General features: G+C 32.6%; 2 protein-coding genes across 4 annotated transcripts in view; one reads left to right on the top strand and one right to left on the bottom strand.

Annotated features, from left to right (window-relative positions):
- The window catches only part of LOC123671456 (V-type proton ATPase subunit C), a 50,901-nt gene extending 47,347 nt beyond the window's left edge, over positions 1 to 3,554 (top strand). For all 3 annotated transcript variants that reach the window (XM_045605315.1, XM_045605313.1, XM_045605314.1), the window contains 2 exons: positions 2,975 to 3,110; positions 3,172 to 3,554. In XM_045605315.1, the coding sequence (XP_045461271.1) occupies positions 2,975 to 3,110; positions 3,172 to 3,267 (232 nt within the window). In that variant the 3' untranslated portion in view covers positions 3,268 to 3,554. The remainder of the gene's footprint in view (positions 1 to 2,974; positions 3,111 to 3,171) is intronic.
- Positions 3,555 to 10,966: 7,412 nt separating this feature from the next.
- LOC123671460 (probable ATP-dependent RNA helicase spindle-E) overlaps positions 10,967 to 21,664 on the bottom strand; it is a 74,468-nt gene continuing 63,770 nt past the window's right edge. The window contains exons 17-21 of the mRNA XM_045605317.1: positions 21,189 to 21,475; positions 19,489 to 19,762; positions 19,234 to 19,355; positions 18,328 to 18,540; positions 10,967 to 11,306 (exon numbers count right to left, since the gene is read on the bottom strand). Of these exons, the coding sequence (XP_045461273.1) occupies positions 11,171 to 11,306; positions 18,328 to 18,540; positions 19,234 to 19,355; positions 19,489 to 19,762; positions 21,189 to 21,475 (1,032 nt within the window). The 3' untranslated portion in view covers positions 10,967 to 11,170. The remainder of the gene's footprint in view (positions 11,307 to 18,327; positions 18,541 to 19,233; positions 19,356 to 19,488; positions 19,763 to 21,188; positions 21,476 to 21,664) is intronic.

Here is a 21,664-nt window from a genome sequence, read left to right on the forward strand (position 1 = left end):
GTAAAGAAATGTAAGAGTGATGTCGATTATTGTTTTTTCTTTGACTTATCCTATATTGTATTACACAATCGCTGGATCAATAAATTTACATTACATTCACCATAATAATATGGATAAATTGTCTTGGGAGTGGAATAAGTTAAAAATGAGAGACGTCAAGTCATTCTTTCAAGCGACGTTTCGAAACTTTTTTGTTGATTCTTCAAAGCTCTACAAAGAAACACACATAAATACCATACCATAATAACCAATTGGCTTTTTGATCACTTTGAGGATGAAAAAATGTTTGGCTCCGATTTCAATATTTAAAGAAATGAGTTCCATTCAACGCTAATTGCCTCGAAAAAAACTACTCCATAGAATTATAATAGTAATAATAATAGTTTATTAAGAATAAACATTGATCGCAGAGGCAAAAGTCTGTACGCGTTTACGAATAATCAATAGCATAAAGAAACTTGATATTGATGCCATAAGATGCGGTACAAATCATTCTGTGAATATTCGTATTCTAAAATTTTCGGGAGTGAATGGTAGTAATTTTAAACAGTTATTTCTAATCATTGACTACTATCTGGAATGTCTCGACTGTGCAATTTCAGAATTTTGGCCCTCATAGTCCAACCAGTTGTTTTTTCAATCATGTTAGAGGAGAAATTTGAATGGCCGTTATAAAGTAACCGTTTGATATTTTTCGATTCAATTTTCATATTCGTATATAAAAAAAAGTATAATCGTGAGAAATTTAATCAATTTCGGGTGAAATATTTTGTTTCGCTGTAGACATGTAAAATAAACTTTTTGTTCGATTTTTGAAAAAAATTTTTCACAGAAATTCTTAGAAAAATAAGTTGATTCAGAAAATGAAATTCAATTTGACCACCGAGGAAAAAATTTCGAACGTTGCAGGTTTTCCGCCATTTTGAATTTTGTTCTTCAAGGTTCTTTACCTTTTCTGAATTGAGCACTCAAAAATACCCTGATTTAACCAAAAATCGTAACTTCAAAGGTTATACATAACTGACCACACTCAATAGAATATGGGTCAGAAATGACGTTGCACAACCTGTATCTTGCTTATGCCTCGAAAACGAGGTATACGTCATATGGCAAAAATGAAACACCCTGTAGAAAAATAACACCCCTGAACTGCGAAGTTAGCACCCACTTTTTCAAATATTCTATATTTTTATCTTGTTTCCGATAATACTTCATTAGTAACTATTTGTAAATCAATAAATTTCGTTTGTAACCGAACCTTCAATGGAGAAAAGCCTCCCCTTAAAGTTAAGTCAGCAACCACATTTTCAGAAATTATATATGTTTTTCTCTTTTGTTTCCGATAATACTTTGTTAGTAACTATTTCCAACACAAAAAATTTTGTTTGTAACCTTTAATGTGAACATAATACCCTTAAAATGCGATTTCATTCACCCCAAAGTTGCTTTTGAAAATTGATTATAAAATAACTTATGAATATAAACTAAACTCCAGCATGGTTCAATTAAAATTTTATTCTAAATAATATTTTGTTATAACATTATATTCAAATACTATACAATAGTAGGTGGACGTCAAGCATCAGTGTTTTTGGTACTTTCTTAATTTTTTTGGCCATATCATTTCTGCGGCAGATGGAATGGAGTATCCTAGACTGTTGTAAGCGATTTCTGATAAGCTACCAAACGCAGTTTAGCGGTGCTATTTTTCTATTATAGTTACAAATGAATTTTTATGGTACCAATTGTTTCTAACGATATACTATCGGACAAAAAAGAAAACTATGAAAATTATGAAAAAAGGGATGATAACTTTGCAGTTTAGGGGTGCTGTTTTTCTGTTATAGTTTACGTTGAAATTTTTTTGTGTTACGAATACATACTAACGAAATACTATCGGAAGCAAAAGAAAAATACGAAATTTTCGAAAAAGTGGGTGCTAACCTAAGTTAAGGGGATGATTTTTTTTATTACAATTTAGGTTACAAACGAAATTTTTTGTCAAACAGATAGTTACTAACGAAGAAATATCGGAAGCAAAAGAACTAAATGAAATTTTCGAAAATTTGGGTGCCAACTTTGCCATTTATGAGTGATATTTTTCCATTATTGGTTAGGTTACAAACGAAAATTTTTGTGTTACTAACGATGGACTTTCAAATGAGAAATGAATTATAACATCACAAATAGGACCACACAACGATTAAGAAATATATACAGGGTTGTTCCTTGGACTATTCTAAGAATATTTTGTCCTTTGATGATTTTTGAAAAACCTATTTGTTTCGAAGATATAGGGGAAACAAAGTTTCAGATAATAACATTTTATTATGAAAAATTACATGAAAATTCAACTCAACCTACAAAAACTGTTGAAAATGACCACCTCTAGCCAGCATACAAGCGATTCATAATAGTCAAAGATAAAATGTTAATTGCTAATACATCACAAAACGAATTCAAATGAAAACCGTGTTTAATCTGTATTCCTTTACCATCTGCACTTATCAATTTTTAGTCAAAAAACTGGCCGTTTTTAGTAATTGGAATGTTGTTAAACAAATTTAAAAATAAATTGTACCTACTTAGTAAACACAGTGCGGTACGCATTTTTATTTAAACTATTATTAATTTTAAAAATATGAAAAATGTTGTTAGCCCTGTATCTTCGAAACAAAGAGGTTTTTCAAAAATCATCCAAGGACAAAACATGCTTAAAATAGTCCAAGGAACAACCCCCTGAATTTTTGCCGCATGTTTAGGAAACACCCTGTATAATATAAATACTCAATTTGATAGAATTTGATGAGAATTCTGTCTTGGTTGGTGAGTTATGAATTCTCAAAGTTCATGAAATGTCTAACTTTCAATTCATCATTGAACCTTCAAACAAAAATTCAAAGAAATATTTTTCCATACTTTGATTTTCAATTATAATTTTCTTCACTTTGAATATATCAAAAGGTTTTTTCAGATATGGATTACCTGTCAATTTTCAAGCAATTCTTATTCACCCAAATAAAAAGTTTGTGAAACGTTTGAGAGATGTTCTCAACCAATTGTATGGTCATCTAGACAGCAGTGCTGCCCTCTCAGGGGCAAATGTTGATGTGAGTATTAATTTTCCAAAAAACACCTCAATAAATTTAATCATCACCTCTTTCATTATAGGGTGTTGACATTCCTGGTCTTGGATTTGGCCAACAAGAGTATTATCCATATGTTTATTATAAAATTAATGTAGATATGATTGATGCAAAAATCTAAAATTGTTCTATTATCTATGATACTCCACGCCTATGAAAAATACTTTAAAAAAATGGGTAAAACAAGATTCATAGAAACTGTACTTTAAGATTCCATTGTTTCATTACACTAGTTTATTATCTGCCGTTTTACAGAAAGATCATTCAATGTTGAAATAGAAAGGTTAGTTAGCTTTCAAGATTGAATAGTCTAGTTTTTTATGATTGTTGAATTGTTAGAAATATATTCTACATAATTATGATTGAATTCCATACCACATTCAATAAATTTTTAACTAATAGACAGCATTTATTGTTTTATTTTGTGAAAAGAGAAATGAATTGATAATATTGAATATTACGATTGGAGAAATATGGAATTCATTACAAAGAAATGTTGAGAGGCTAGTTGATTTGTAGTTGTAGAGGTATGAGGTATGCGGATTTTCTTTATTTGTTTATCATATTTCAGAAAAAAAATTCTTAATTTTGAAAATGAATTATACAACCACGATTTTTGCTATTCAATATCTTAGTAAATCCATATTTTCATCCAGTAATTGTAAACCATTCATCACTTGATATGAGTTTATAGAAATTCCACCAGTACTTATAACATAGATCATCTAGAATTAATGAGAATTCAATGTGGAAGAGACTATCTGAAATGGTCAGGTGCTTCCCCACCCCCAGGTCCTTTGTTTCAATTCTTATGTCAACAACTGCAATGTGGGCGCCGTCAAGCTCTTGGGTCGGACCAATAAAAACTTAAATGGTGATAACAGCGGCCCGTAGACGAACAATAATATTGTACAATATTGGGAGTTGTGCAAAAATATGGAACGTTTGTGTGCCACATTGTACAATGTCATTACCCATAGATGATCTAATATTTTTGATTTCGTACAATATATTGCGCCATCTTTCAATACTAGAACCACACGTTCAATATTATTACACAACTACCACCATTGGGCTGATTAAGGTACTTTGGCACTGATGAATATGATCGGCTCTACATAGGAAAAAGGAAGATAAGTATAAAACACCTGGTTAACATGTTATTACACTATGTACTTCAGAACGGAATCTATAATTAATCGGTATATTAAATAGATCGGTTCCTACCTTACTTTTGTCAATTGTAACGTGAAAATTTGAAGCTATACAATAATATATTGTATAAACGTATATAATAATAATAACTTATCTTTATTGATAATAAGTTATCAAAAGGCAATCGACCGAGGTCCTTCAGCCCAACGTATATAATATTTTCAATACAAGAACTAACATATACACTTTCTTGATTGTACCAGTCTATACTTAACTCGATCCATCATGAGCGCTTTGGAAGGGGGGCAAATCCCTTTAGGGATTTTCTCGATCTCTCCAAGGTATTTGACATGGTTAACCATTTCACACTATTGAAAAAGTTGAAAGCTTATGGTATAAGAGATAGACAATTTGATCTCTTTCGTAATTTCTTGAAGGGAAGGGTACAGAGAGTAGAGATAGAAGTTGATGGGAAAACGTTTTTGTCGCACGACGAATTATTAGATAACGGTGTTATCCAGGGAAGTATACTTGGCCCGTTACTCTTTTTAATTTATATTAATGACCTAACCTCATCTGTAACATTTGCGGATGATACTAACCTAACCTAACCTACTATTCAATCGATGATCATGAACTAATTGCGCGTGCTGAGTACGTCGACCAATATTTCTTGCTCTTCCACGAGGACGTGGCATTTTTCTACAAAAATAAAATATTGCAAAATAATATACAATGAATATGAGTTACTTATTGATAATGAATTTTTAATTAATTAACTCAAAAGATTTATTATGACAAATTTTAGATAAAGAACATGTAATCGCATTTTGTGAGTTTTTTATTTAATATCTCCAAAAATGAATTAATTGTCAATAAAAATAATTTAAAAAATTCAATCCTCTAACTACACAAATAAACTTGAAGGTTATGTTGGTTGTTAATAAACGCACGTGTAAATTAAAAAAGATAATTTATAATAAAATATACTCACTTCGATTCCGCACTAAATTTACAAAATGTATAAGTTATTTATATACACTTCAGAACTCTTCGAAAACTAATGACATTAAATATTTTAATTAGCAACTTCACTTGAATAACACAATTATAACACAAAATAACGAAATACTTTTTCAAATTGATCGTAGCACTATCTGTCGGGACAAACTAAAATTAAAATAGAATAATATTGAATGCGATGATAGCGCCATCCGTCGAATCTGATGTAAAACATTCCAAAATCAAAAACTCCTTACAAATAAAAATTAATTAAAAAAACATCTGAATTCACAAAATTATTTATACACACTTCAAAACTCTTTAAAAAATAATTACATTTAATATTTTAATCAGCACATGATTTGAATAACAAAATTTTTTTCAAATTAATCGTAGCACCATCTGTCGGGACAAACTAAAATTGAAATAGAATAATATTGAATGCGGATCTAATGTAAAACATTCCAAAATCAACAACTCCTTATAAATAAGAAATTAATTGAAAAAACATTTTCCAGTAGACCAAACTGTAAATCTAAACCATTCTCGAATCTCCACGAACACACACAAAAAATTTCATCAAAATTGGTCCAGTCGTTTAGGAGGAGTTCAGTCACATACACACGCACACAAGAAATATATATATTAAGATTATATTTGCCTTTGCTATAGACTTCACGTCCAGACCTTCTAGAAAAATGCGTTTGCCTTGGATTAAACGGCTGTTCGACGATGTCTGGGAAAGATGGTAGAGTACAAGCAATCCTCCGTCAAAAATACATCGAAGGTCTGTTTTTCCATTGTGCGTCATATAAACTGGACCTGGTGATTAACGATCTCAATATTCTCAATTTTCTATTTGATATCCCGAACAAACAAACATTTTTCTAATGATCAGAAGTCACCGTGATGGTGCAGAAAAGGTAGCTGAGGAAATAATGAAAGATACCTCTACCTACGCCGAAAAGCTTGGACTAGAAAAAGAATTGGAGGTACTGCCCCGGACTGTCGAAAGACAAATTCACAGTATCAACCAACCAGCCACTAGCCCATATGAATATTGGAGAAGGTTTCTATATACACTGTGTCCGTAAAGTATGGAACAAATTCATTTTTAGCTAAACAGGCCATTTTAAGAAATAATCCTGGAACACGTCGATTTTTTATTTTAATTTATCGTATTTTAAAATAATAATCTACTATACTATACACTGTGTCCGTAAAGTATGGAACAAATTAATTTTTAGCTAAACAGGCCATTTTAAGAAATAATCCTGGAACACGTCGATTTTTTTATTTTATTTATAGTATTTTAAAATAATAATCTACTATACAGGGTGAATTACTTTCGAGTAATGACGTCACCGTCATTTTTTTAAATGGAACACCCTCATTACTCTAGCTGAGCTGATTCCAAAATTGTATCACATGTTGATTCCAATTGGTACACCGTGGACAAAAATGAATAAATTGAACCTAAGTAATAATTAAAACATTCACGAATACCAAAAATATTGTAGTACTAAACTGTCATTGAACACCAATAAATTACTAAACAAATAACATTTCACAAAAAACTAGAATAATACATTCGTTTACAGAATAATAACATTGAGCGATCAGAAGTCTTCTGGTGGCCATTTTGAACTTCCTAACATCAAGGTCAAAATTTTTGATCGGGAACCGATTGTGCATTTTTACTACCGCATTTGAGGGTGATTTCTGATTTCTCTAAATTGGACAGCCGGTGTCCCTCCAACATGAGTCGGTTTTCATTTCTCTCTGTCAAAAGGAATTTATTTTCATGAAAGATACATTATTATTCAGATAAAGTAAAATTCTTTAAATATATTTGCAAGGGAATGAGAGTATATTATATTGTTTTTTGAAAAATGGTCTGCACTAGTAAGTTTATTTGAGATCAATACGATCTATTAGTGATGACGTCACACACCGCAATTTTAGTTCTCCTGTCAGTGTTCGGAATCCAAACAAACAAATTGTCATTCACTTAAGTACGTTGTCGTTGGAGGAATTGGCTTATTTTGATAAATAAGATTAGTAGCCAGTAGTACATATAAACTTCTGAAATAGTGTTGTATTGACCTGCGGTATCTGCAAATTTTGTCTTTGTCTTGTGTAGTAAACATGTGCATTTTTGATTGTTGTCATTTTATTTTGGTACATAAATTTCGAGACATTGAAAATGTACAACTGCCGCATGTCCATCATCCAACTGTTTGAGAACAACTGACTTGTTGGAAATCTCTTTGGTTTTGAAGTTATCACTTTCAAAATCCATTTTTGCGTCAATATCAATGTTTTTATTTGACTTTCGTAAGTACCGCCCCAAACAACTATTCCGTATGAAAGGATAGATTTGACTAAAGCTTTGTATGCTATTTTAAGTATTTCTATTGGTAAGAACTTTCTCAGTTCATAAAAGGTATACACAAATTTTCTTAATCGGTTGGTTAAGTACTGTGAATGATTGTCCCATTTCAATATATTATTTATGATTAAGCCTAGATATTTTATATTATCAGTTTTGCCTATCTCTCTTTTGCAACAACATTCATTGATCCTGCATTTTGTATGGTATGTAATGGTGGAAAAAGTGGGCTGAGATACTGTGGAGTTGGAAAATGTGACGAATTTAGTTTTTTGGAAGTTTAAGCTCAACAGGTTCATATCCAGCCAGCATTTGATTTTATATAGGCCTATCTCTGACTTAGATTTTACATGTTCCCAGGTGTCTTCGGCGAAAAGTAGAACTGTATCATCGGCGTACGAGATTATATCTCCATGTACATTAATTTTCAACAGGTCATTCATATAAATAAGAAATAGTTGCGGGCCCATATCATTCTCACGAATGATATGCGGTTGCTAAGGTAATCCTTGAAGAGTTCATATGCTAGACCTCTTATACCACATGCATCTAGCTTTTTCAAGAGCAATTCATGGGAAATACTATCGAATGCCTTAGCTAGGTCTATGAAGATGCCAATTACCTTTTTTTTTTGCGTTCAGGTGCTCATGAATTTTATATGTGAATTGAAATAAGGCATCTTCTGTGGAACGACTTTCTCTGAATCCAAATTGTTGTTCAGACAAAATATTATTTCTTGAAAGGTATTTACTTAATCTAGTAGCAATGCACCTTTCAAAAATTTTAGCTATGACCGAAGTTATGATACATATATTGGTCTCAAGTTCTTGGGATAATTTTTATCTCCTTCTTTATGGATCAGAGTAATGATGGCGCTTTTTAGGGCATTTGGAAACTGGCCTGTTGTGAATGATAGATTTATTAAATGAGTTAAAACCTCTATGATGTTAGGTGCTATTACATTCACTGTTTTTGTACTTATCATGTCAGCTCCAGTGGATGATTTGTTTTTCAATCCCCTAATGGTATCAAAGACTTCGAGGGAAGTAGCGGACTCAAGAAGATTGATTTAAGTAAGAAATTATTGTCTGGATGATAGTCTGTGAAATCAGAGTGTTGATAGTTTTTTATGGCCTCTGCCATTTTCTCCCCAACTGTAGCGAAATATGAGTTGAATACATTGGCTACTTCGGTTGGTTCCAATATTTTCATGTTCTGATCGTTTAAGAGTTCAAAGTTATTCGGCCCGTCGTTTTCAGAATTTTTGATTAGTTTCCAACTAGTTTTTGTATAATTTTTTGCTTTTTTCAATTTATTCCTGTAATAATCCTCTTTAGTTTTTTTGAGTAATTTTGTGAGAACGTTTCGATATTTTTTATATTCATACCACCGGTCAAGCCTCTTATCTCCGATAATTTTTTTTCCAGATTATCAATTTTTTTTATAGAGTTTATTAAGTCTTGTGTTATCCAGGGTTTCAGTTTGTTGGACATTTTATAATTTGTATAGTGGGTGCATTTTTTAATAAATGAAGTTAATTTATTTTGAAATATTATATTATATGCTGCGTCAGTATCTTTTTCTGTATATATTTCATGCCAATTCTCATCTTGAAGAATGTTATTGAGTTCCACATAGTTAATGGTTTCTATTTGTTTGTATTCAATCTTATTTTTTTTTCTTTTTGTGGATGTTTTTCCCCTATATGTATAATAATGGTATAATGATCTGTAACTGCACTTTCAAAAATAATAGGAGTTAAATTTATCTTTAGGCGGTCATTTTTCTTGATGAATGCATGATCTATACAGCTTGCTGTTTCAGAGTTCACCCTGGTGTTTGATGTGATGTATTGTCTAAAACCATTGGAGACATTAAGGTACAAGTTTGTTATGATGTCTGATTTCTTGGTATTAATATTTATACCGTCAATGAGCATATTTAAGTTCGAAGTTCTATGATGTTTCATGAATTCGTCAAGATCAGTTATAAACTTCACTACATCTGTTGATGGTGGTCTATAAATTGCGAGAATATTTAGCTCCAATTGATTAAGTTTTAACTTTATCATAGTGACAGAAATATTTCCGATTTGTGTGGGTTCCATTCAGTACTTCAACTTATTATTGATAAAAACGACAACTCCATCATTTTGGTTCAAACATGAATTATTATAATAAGATAAGTAATTCGGTCTCTTGAAATAATCCAAGTTCTGAACATTCCATGTTTCCGTTAAAAAAATCACATCATTTTGAAAATCAAGACATTTTAAATAAACAAGAAATTCATCAAAATTCTTTCGTAGGCTTCTTATATTCTGATGCAAAACATTAAATCCAGTTTTCAGTTTCTCTAATGTTTCCTCCTTCAATTCTCCACAGTTTCCAACAATGCATTCATTAACCCTGTTATAATTATCTAATTCCTCTACGTATTCTAACATTATTAATGATCAGATTAAAATTATTTCCCCCAATATCCCCCTATGCATATTAAAAAAAGAAGAGACTACTAAATCAATTCCTCGTTTCAATCTGAATATCAGCGTTCTTTTTACAGCCCACATTCCGATATTCATTAGAAATAATACAACAATATGTACATACATTTTCAATCAGATAAGGTGTCCATTGTTTTGATTTCAGTTTTTATCCCGTTTATGATGCCAAATATTCTCCCATTCAGGCTCCATACATTTTTGAAACCATATTTTTCTGATGCTTTCTTCATTATTTCAATTCTGGTTTTTGTCAGGTCTTCCTTGATGTGGATTCTAATGCCTTTGAGTTTTCTTCGGTTTTTCATTATTTCAACCTTTTCTTCATAATTAGACAATTTCACGAAGAAAGGTATTGGTTTTCCTTCAGGTTTGAAATGTTTGATTCGATAACATTCAGTTGGAGACTTATGCTGGATAGATAACTTCAACATAGTACTATTGAAGTCTCCCAATGGGCTTCTTCCGTGAACTTCTTTGACCCCATATATCCTCAAATTTTGTCTTCTGGAGTGCTGTTCCAGAGCGTCAACTTTTTCCTCCAACTTTTTTTATCTCTTTTTGATGAAGTTCTTCCTTTTCTTTCAGTTTTCAGAGAAGTGAAGAAAGGATATATTTAAGGTCGAGAATAAATAAATATAGGTCCATAAGTATATTCATTTATTCTTGACCTCAAATACAGTAGGCAGTACTGGTGATTAGACCAGTTTAATATTTAATATGTAGTCTTCGAAAATACAGTGAGCTGAATTTTAAAATGAATAAAAATAATAGGGTTGAATCATAAACTTTATTAACTCTGTGAAAAAAAAATGGATATTCACAATGAAAAAAAAAAAAACTTTCTGATGTTGGATATAAAATAAAATATTTTCAAAACCAAAAAATAAAATGAAAAATTTCAAATTTCGTTATCAACCATTGGTTCATTTGAAAAACATATTTGAAGTAAATTAATAATTATATATAAAAAAATCAGACTACATTATGACTTTTAACTTCTGCATGTTTGATTTTATGTGGAGGAGATATTAAATGCATCCTTAATCTCATTAGACAGTTAAAATCTTCGTCACATAATTCACACTTTATATCCTCGAATGGTATCACCCTGAAAAATAAAGAAAGGTTTAGAACCATTTATTATTGAAAGAGTATATGATTATACATTATAAGATATAAACAAAAATATGTAGAAAATAGTATTAACAAACAATCAATATCTACACTAATTTTCAGTATTTGTGAAATAATGTAAGTTATTGATTCATTCAAACGAACTCTTCTTTTCAGTACCCTTCAGAGTAACTCCAGTTTGAAGAATATGATAAGCTCATTAGACTAAAAATTTTATTTGATACCAACTTCCGTTTTTTAAATTTAACACCCAGCTTTTTTGTTCATAATCAGATTACTCATTTAATCCTACATTGCTTCAATCGATATGAAAATTTGTCCGAAATCTTTAAATTTTCTCAAATAGGGCTTCATTCCAATTTTAATAACTTAGAGATTTTTGCATGAAAATTTATAATTTTCTAAAAAATTCATAATTTTGTGTAATTGATGTTTTTGACGAAAAAGGTAATGTCAAGCTGACAGCTTTGCTCAAGCAGTCATTTCTGAAAAACTAAAAGTCCTTTCCAGTCCGGTGCGTGTCACCCCAGGGCTCGGCGCACTATAGGCCTTCGCTAGGACTGAAACGCGCCAAAATCAAACGTTAACAAACCAGCGTTCTACAGCTGTCTCGTACTTTATGCGAAGTAACGGTCTTCTTTCTTTCTCACACCTGTCAGGGTTCGAAGCCCCGCAAATTATAGGGATTTCACATCAACTTCAGTAACATTTGATTTCAAATGTAGCTATAAATGTAAATGAAAGCAGGCATTTATATTAACGAGGTACCTATGCAGCGTTATTTGAATATCTAATTTTTGAGAATAACAATCCTAATTATTATATTATACTCTACCTACAGAAATTTTATTGAATAATTTGAAATCTCAAATTGATCCGTTCTTTTCCATAAAAATTTCTTATTTAGACTACAGTTAATTTTGACTGTTTTAGTTGATTGAATTACTTGAAAAAGGTCAGTTTAAATGAATAAAAACTATCTGGCACCCCTTCTTATATTGTGCAATTATAAAACCCAATAGCTTTCGACTGAAGTAAATTTGCAAGCACACTTTTGACTTAATGTTTATGATGAATAGGTCATCGTTTCCGTAACAATGCCTTCATCGCTGTATATAATAATAATAATAATAAATCTTTATTATACCCAACAGGAGAGTTCCCAATTAGAGGGTACACATAAATAAGTATTTCATAAATAAGAAAAAGACATCCTAGAAATCAAAACTAAAAATTTTCTACAAATATAAAAATTAACTACAATACTATAACTATAAAAACACATCAAAACTTAGTTTATTAGCACTTTCACAAAACCGATACACAGGGGCTCGTCGAAGTATGTTGGTCCGAGGAGTAGGCAGGCCAAACGCCAGCGGATGTCTGGTTACCACTCTCGGCACCAGGATGTTGACTCGGGAAAGCAGGAAAGGGCAGTCTATTCTTCCGCTAAGGAGCTTCTGTGCGAATCTTGCGCGCACTGTAAGGAAAGTTGAAATTTCCATTTCCTCCATGATACCCGAAAGATCAGCACCACGTTCAGGATACCTCCCCGTCCTCCTGAACAAGATATACTTAAGAAACTTCCTCTGGATTCGCTCAACCGGAGTGAGATGAGTTGCATATATTGGAAACCATATCAAATTAGCATATTCCAACTTACTAACAACAAGCGAGAAGTAAACGCTTCTAAGAGCAGAAAAATCATCAAACTCCCTAAAGCTTCTGAAGAGTAATCCCAATGACCTACAGGAAGAGGCACATATCTCTTCAATGTGTGGGACAAAACTCAAATCGCTGTCAAATAGGACTCCCAGGTCACGAAAGCGGCTTCCAGTAGCAATCAGGTGGTCTCCAATATGATAATTAAAAGTGAGCGACTGCATTTTTCTCGTGTAAGTAACTTTAAAGCACTTTTTCAAATTCAAAATGATCCCATTCCACAAGCACCATCCATGGACAAACTCCAGACTAGACTGAAGACGCAAAACATCAGCAGTTCGACATATTCTCAAATAAAGCTTCAAATCATCCGCATAGGCCAAAGCCCTGCAACTAATAGAGCACAGAAGATCGTTTATGAAGATGACAAACAATAATGGACCTAGATTAGATCCTTGAGGAACGCCAGTTTTGAGCTCATACTCGTAAGATTTGAAGCCATTACAAAATACGTAATTCATCCTCTCCTTCAGATAAGAACGCATTAGAAACAGAAAAGAAGGAGCTAAGCCAAATGATCCAAGTTTTCTCAAAAGCAATACGTGATCTATAGTATCAAAAGCACGTGAAAAACCTGTATAGATGACATCTATCTGACCTCCGTCATCAAGAGACTCAGCAAGATCTTGCGATAATGTGGCCAAGTTAGTTACTGTTGACCTACCTCGTATGAAACCATGCTGCCTTGAGGACAAATGTAGCTTGACATGATGGTAAATACATGAATATAAGATCTCCTCGTAAACCTTGGCGAAATTTGGCAGCACAGAAATAGTTCGGTAGTTTTCCACAAGAGATGAATCGCCTTTTTTAAATATCGGAATAATCCGAGCTCTCTTCCATCTATTGGGAAAGGTAGAGGTACGAAGGCTCATGGATATAATTAGTTGCAGGGGCCTGGCAAGTGCTGAGCTGCACCCTCGCAGGAGCAGCGAGGGGATCTGATCATCACCAAACGTCAGCTTATTAGGAAATTTACTCATTATATTCCTGATTTCATCCTCAGTGACAGATGGAATAATAATCGGTGGGAGCTGCGTCAGAATGTCGGAGTCACTATTATCATTCCTAGCCAAGCTCTCCATATCAGAAAAGTGATCTCCAAACAAATTGACAATGTCACTGGGATCATCATACAGACGTCCATTACCATGAAAAATCCCAGGTATTCTTGTAGAACGTCGTCTCTGATCCAAATATCTCCAACATGCAGAAGGATCAGATTTGATCTGGTTCTGCACTTCAGCAAGGTAACCGTCATATTCAGAAGAAATCTGAGCCTTGACCAACGTTCTCAATCGCCTGAACGCATTCAAATATTTTCTATTGCCTTCAGTACGCCATTTCGTTCTGTAATAATTTTTTGTTTGGATATTACGCTTTAAGTCTTTTGTGAACCAAACTGGAAACCTGCGCCGACCCGATGAATGAGTTATCTTAGGAACAATGTCATTAATAATCTCGAATAGTCTAACATAGAAGTAATCTAAGGCATCATTCACACTTTTAAATGTTTCCATGATACTCCAATCAAAAGAACCGATTGATGAACACAACGAAGAAAAATCAGCCCTCAAAAAATTGTATCGTGTATTCTCACGTAGCGGAAAATCTACTTGGCGCTTGGGGGATTCACCAGAAAAAACTATATGCAATGCAGGATAATATATATCCTCACAAACAAAAGAGGAATCAGAACGCACCACTGAAACCTCAACATTGTCACCCGCGAGAACCAAGTCGAGCAATCTATTATCCCTATTATTTATTATTTATTTCGAAGAAATATTATCTCGAGAAAAATAAAAGACAGGCTCGGTTTTTTTCATATGCGAATAAATGAATGTATATGATACTCACAATAGATAATAGGAATCAATTACCGTTTTACAGATATAGAGGAGAGTTGGTGTTTTTTAAATAGGAGGCCTATGTTTTTTTGAGCAGTTTTCTACCCCTGATTTTTCGAAAAGCTTCGGTTCAAAAAGATCACCGGTTTAGGAGATATTGAGTTTTTTTACTTAATTTTTGATGGGACACCTCATATATAAATATTTTTCATTTATTTCGATATTAAATTCATTATGTGTGAAAGTATTCCATATAAGACATATATAGGGTGTTCCATTTAAAAAACACCAACTATGCTCTATATCTCCAAAACGATAATTGATTTCTAATTAAATGGGACAGCCTATATATAACTTGACTATAATTATACAATGGACACAAAAAGAATTAGTGCATGCGTTCGGAAAAGGCAACTAGTGTATAAGTTGCGCTAACCACATAGGGAACGGAGTTGCCTCGCGCGTCTCCGTTTCCTAATGGATTAGAGCAACTGGTTGCGCTTGCCTAAGATGCATAGAAAACCTGGTGTGTCTACTTATATCTGTAAAACTTTCATACAAAACGGGAGATTTTTCAGATTTATACCTTCTTGATTTCGAGGGATCGCGTCTGTTTCTGATGGCGAATACATCGTTTATATTTGACATTTTTCTCGGCTCTCGTGACCTTTGAGTATAGAACAATAATATTTTATATTCTATACTCGTAACAATCTTCCATATTCTATACTCGTAACAATCTTCTATATTCTATACTCGTAACAATCTTCTATACTCATTATATTCCATTCATTCAATTGAAAATTGGATAGGAACCGAATTGTAATTCATTGTGAAAGTTTTTAAAGTCTAAAATCAGTATTTCATTTTTAAACGGCGCCAGCCAGATAGCGAGAATTCTAAAATTTCAGAACTCTGGTGAAGCAGAACACCAAAGGAACAGGTGGATATCTCAGAAAGTCTGAAATCTGAACTGTCCCTTAATTGTGGAAATGAATAAATTATTATTGACATTGACAGAGAAAGGACCCTATTTTATGTGTATAAGACTATATAATAAATTACCAAATTGCTGTAGAATGTTTAAGTTTCCAAAGTATAAAAATGTCACAAAGAAAATATTAATTATTGTTTTAGAACCTAATTCAGTTGAGGATTTTTTGAATTTTGATAGGCTCTCAAGTGTACACATTCAACACAAAGTTTGGATAACAGTGGAGACCAAAAAAAAAAAGAAAAATAATCAAGCAGAACGTGATAGAAGGAAACAGTGACGTCACAAGTTTACCAGAGAATGCTAGTTTCACTAGTGCTGAAAGGAAAGCATGGCTTTAAGTGGGAATAGTAGATTTAGGACGCCGATAAGGTTAGCTCCCGGCCGGCCAGCTCCACGGAAACCATTCATTCCACCACGGTCAAACACACTTTCGTCATTTTCGATATTTTGATTTAATTTCTAGATACGTGAACGTAATAAAATTAGGTTCATCTTATAGAGAAATGGCTTACATAGGCTACATCTAGGGATCAATTTCAGGATGGAATTGAAGAATTTCATGCCGGCCGAAGAGATTTTCGTGATTTTTATATTTTCCGAATGAGCGGCCAAGAATAAATTTGAGTTCATATCATAGAGCAATAAGAAGGCTATAAATAATAAATTTATAGTACACATTGGTTACCCATTAGAGCCCAGCTCCACGACCTGAATTGTATGATATCGTGACTTTCATGTTTTTCGAATGAGCGGCCAAAGATGATATTTAATCTATTTTACGGAGAATTGAAAAAGCCATAAATATTGAAATTTTCGTTCACATTGGTTACCCCTAAAGGCCCAGCTCCACGACCTGAATTGTATGATATCATGCAGGACGGATAGTTTTTCGTGACTTTCATGCTTTTCGAATGAGCGGCCAAAGATGAAATTTAGTCCCTGTTATGAAGGATTGAAAAAGCCATAAATATTGAAATTTTCGTTCACATTGGGTACCTCTAAGGGCCCAGCTCCACGACCTGAATAGTATGATATCGTGCCGGCCGGATAGTTTTTCGTGATTTTCATGTTTTTCGAATGGGCGGTCAAAGATGATATTTAGTCCATCTTATGGAGAATTGAAAAAGCCATAAATATTGAAATTTTCGTTCACATTGGTTACCCCTAAGGGTCCAGTTCCACGACCTGAATGGTATGATCTCATGGCGGCCTGATAGTTTTTCGTGATTTTCATGTTTTTCGAATAAGCGGCCAATGATGAAATTAAGTCCTTATTATGAAGAATTGAAAAAGCCATAAATATTGTTTTTTTCGTTCACATTGGGTACGATATCATATAATTCAGGTCGTGGAGCTGGGCTCTAATGTGTAAGCAATGTGTACTATAAATTTATTATTTATAGCCTTCTTATTGCTCTATGATATGAACTCAAATTCATTCTTGGCCGCTCATTCGGAAAATATAAAAATCACGAAAATCTCTTCGGCCGGCATGAAATTCTTCAATTCCATCCTGAAATTAATCCCTAGATGTAGCCTATGTAAACGAAAAATTACTACTCGCTAGATCTTTTATTTCTCTATAAGATGACCCTAATTTTATTACGTTCACGCATCTAGAAATTAAATCGAAATATCGAAAATGACGAAAGTGTGTTTGACCGTTGTGGAATGAATGGTTCCCGTGGAGCTGGCCGGCCGGGAGCTAACCTTACCGGCGTAGATTTAGGGGCTACCAAATGCAATATAAAAAACTTTCTCATCCAAAAGTTCCCCAATAGAGAATTCAGGGTAAAAATCTTACCCAAAAAAGAAAATGCTATTTGTATTGCCTTTAAAGTCGCGACGGATTTTTCATTGATGGAAGAATTACAAAGACCAGAAATGTGGGCCTCAAGGTGTTTTGGTTAGGAGATTTCGATTCCTTGGACGAGGATAATCTTTTCAAAGTGGAGAATAGAGATCAGTGCTCAATGAATCTTATTTCCCAGAATGACCAATCATCCATAGGAAATAGTGTGAATGAACTGAATGCAATGCTCGGAGATAACCCAGAATGCCATTTCCTGGCACTCTCGGAACATCGGAAAACTGTAAAACAACTTCAAAAATATGAATTAACTGGTTTCAACATAGCTGCCTACCATTGCAGACAGGAGGGGCAACATGGCGGCGCTGCAGTTTATATCAAGAATGGGACAAAACACAAGGTCCACCATCAAATAAATAAGATATCCAAAGATAAAGTGCTCGAGTGTGCCGCTGTCGAGTGTTTTTTTGGCGTTGAAAAGTTTGTGTCATTGTCAGTGTGTTCAGACTACCATATAGTTCTACATCGGAGGAATTTTACAAAAAACTACAACTTTAAACTTCATACCAAGTCCTCTAATTGTGAAACAACAAATAATATAAATTCTTGAACTTACTTTTTAGCTATCATATCCATCCTTTCTACATTTGCACATATTGTTTGAGCTCTTTGGTCAACTTTTCTCACTTTAACAAACCAGTGTAGAGGCCACAAAAGTTCTTCTGTTGCCGGCGGATTCAATATTTCCAAATGAAGGGGATGACCTTTCCAAGTATAATGATTTTGGTTGAAATGTGGGGTGATTCTTTTCATTTTGTTCTTCAAAAGCCTGAGAAAATCAATAGTCATCTATTTATTGAATTCAAAAAAACTGTGAAATAATTATCATTGTTGAAATTAAGGACATTAAGAAATATTTCAAAAATCATAACTGTTATGAACTATGTATAGACTACTCTATAATTGTTCGTTTGATACAAACAACTGAAAAAATAATCACCAAGTTATTTAGCGACTTAATATTTCAGTTCAGATAATTTGCATTATAAATAAAGCGGGTAGGAGTAGGTGATTTTTCTCATTGCTAAGAGGAATTATATCTCTACTTCAGGACTCTGCAACCCCGACTGTGCATAATAACAACACGATGTTTGAGTTTGATGTAAACTTCAGATTGGAGTAAGTCAATCTGGTTGGAGGTTATTATAACATGTTTTACTATAAATAAGATGTCTAAAAACATGGTATATGCACTCGTCAATTTTTTAATGCAATGACATTTGACCAAATAGAGAATATTAGTTCTATTTCGTGGCGGCGCCGCAATGTCATACTTGTCATTTTGATATTTTTTCCTTCGATTTTTATCGTGATCGAAAGCTCAGTAAATTTAATAAATAATCATATGAGGTTTGGTTTGATTTCAAAACCCGATAAATTCCACTAGTAATTAATTTTTAAGTGCTTTCTAATATTAATGTTAGCATAAAAATGCAAATATACAATATTATGTTAAACTTACTGAAAAATTTTTGTTTTGATAGATCTCTGAAATTGTTCGATGTGGTCCATATAATCATCTAGTTCATATTTATCTTTCATTATATCGAGCACAGTATTCATTGAATAACGAATCTCGTTCACCTGGAAAAAATGTGAAATAATGAGGATTTATTCTCAAAATACAATTACCCATGGATATATATTCAAAAATATATATATATATATATATATATATATATATATATATTTGAACAAAAAATGTAATAAATCTTACCAAATTTACAACTTCCTCAGTGATTTCTGTATCGAGAACAAGGACCATATCGTGAGGCGCAAAACACGATTTACCTGAATTTTCATGCATTCCAAGGCCACAAAGCAAAGACGTCACAACAGAAGAATCTTCATTTAACTTTGGTTCCATTTGTGGACAAAATAACATGGCCATCAAGAATGGAAAACCAGGAATATTTGGCATAATGGTAGTTTGACGCAAGCTAAGATTATTACCCGATGGAGACTGCTTCACATAACTTGCTACAATTAATCTGTAAAATTTCGAACAATTATAATTAAACTTTCAATGAAATATCTAATTTCTTCAAACGATGTTATTTTGTAATTTTACTTTACTTATTACACTCAATATTTTACAATGTGATGAAAAAATATAAAAAGTTTCGATTTCATATTCGGATATCTTATTACATGGACTTGTAATAAAAGTAAATTAGTCACAATTTTGTTTATAATCTTCAAAAATAATCCGTTGGAATCATTTAATTCTTGGAAGGTAGAATCCAGAAAATCGATAAAAAATCTTCTATCTCTTCGACGTTCAAAGCTTTTCTCTAGAACTATAGGAGCTTTCTGCATGAAATTTGTTACAAAAATCAATTTTTATTAATTTTGTTTGCTGCTTTTTTAAACGGTTTGATATAGTTTAAAAGTAAATAAGAAATAATATTGTAAAGATTGCAGTATTAGAATTTACAGATGTACAAAAGTATAAAGTAAATATTTTTCAAAATGGATTGTTATAGAAGTGAAAAAAAGAGTTTCAGTTTTTTAAGCAGGTTTTCTCCGAACAGATCGCTCAATTCGTCACGCTCATATGTTAATGGGAATAATTCGACTAGGGATTCCAAAATTCCATTTTCCTAATCTTTTCGAAATTACGTATTTGATATAGATGAAATTTTGTATTTATATTACCAACTTCATGTCTCATGCAGATCCATGTTGATTGCCCAGAACCAGAACCAGAAAAAACTCAATAGGAATATAAAAAAGATTTCAAATTGGAATCGATGTCTGTTGGTTGGCAGCATCATATACTTTCAAGAATCGAGGAAAATTTCCTTGAGAGCTTTTGAGGATGTACGCTAACTTTCTCTGTAGGTTGCAGATTCACTTGATTCTGTGCGGAAATCATTTAATCGATTCATTCAATTTTTCAATTTTTGGAAGAAATCTACATATGGTAGGTAGTTTAGAATAAACTCGCCGATTTTTTTTTTTTCAAATTAAAAAGTTTGTCAATATAAATTATAAAGTAAGGTTAGAACAATTTATTCTCTAATTTGAGAATTTTAGGTGAATTCAAATCAATCAAAAAGTTATTGTGAAAAATTATAAAACTCTCAAACATAACAAACTCCTTTGCCTTGAAATTTTGAGCATTAAAATGGGCGATCAAAAAAATCATCAGTGATTTCCTCATTTTTCTCACCAAAGTTTAGTTTCATATAAGGGACATGAGCATATTCTGAAGTTCAACCAATCAGCATATCTATTTCTTTGTTAGATTCATATATCAAATTTAGTGCAACCGAAAGTCCCCTGCTAACATCAAATAGACCAAAAATTTTAATAGATGATACCAACTTTAAGCATGGCTTGTTCAAAATATTCTCAACTATTCGTACATCAATAAACTTTTACATATTACATGTGAATATAGAATTCTATTACCTTGTATGTGAATCTGTAGGATCACTATCTAGAAGAACAGAATTGACAGAGCCAGCATCTATAGTGATAAGTTTACTATTACCACGAGTTACAGTACTTTCGATTTTCATTTCTAAAGGACTATAAGGTCCACTCAATGAAATTTCCTTCAGATGTTGCTCCACTCCCTTCATGTCAGGTTCAATTTCTATAACCTCTCTCTTCTTCAACATTTCTTTCTTAGATATCAGTGCTTCTTTGTATGGGTTTTCAGACTGTAATACTTTTTTCCTTAATTCATGATTTTGCTGAAATATAGAATGAATAAGACAATTAGTTTATTATTTACAATGAAAATTAGAACCTGTTAAGCATGATATTTTCACAGTTTCCATTTTGGAATATGAAAAATGCACAATTCGAATAAACAAATTATTACGTTTGCTGCCCAGAGCTTTTCTTGAAAAATGTAACAGCTATTTGTATGCATATTATAC

This window comes from Harmonia axyridis, chromosome 1 (genome assembly GCF_914767665.1).
Source record: "Harmonia axyridis chromosome 1, icHarAxyr1.1, whole genome shotgun sequence".
In the NCBI taxonomy this organism is placed as follows: Eukaryota; Metazoa; Arthropoda; class Insecta; order Coleoptera; family Coccinellidae; genus Harmonia; species Harmonia axyridis.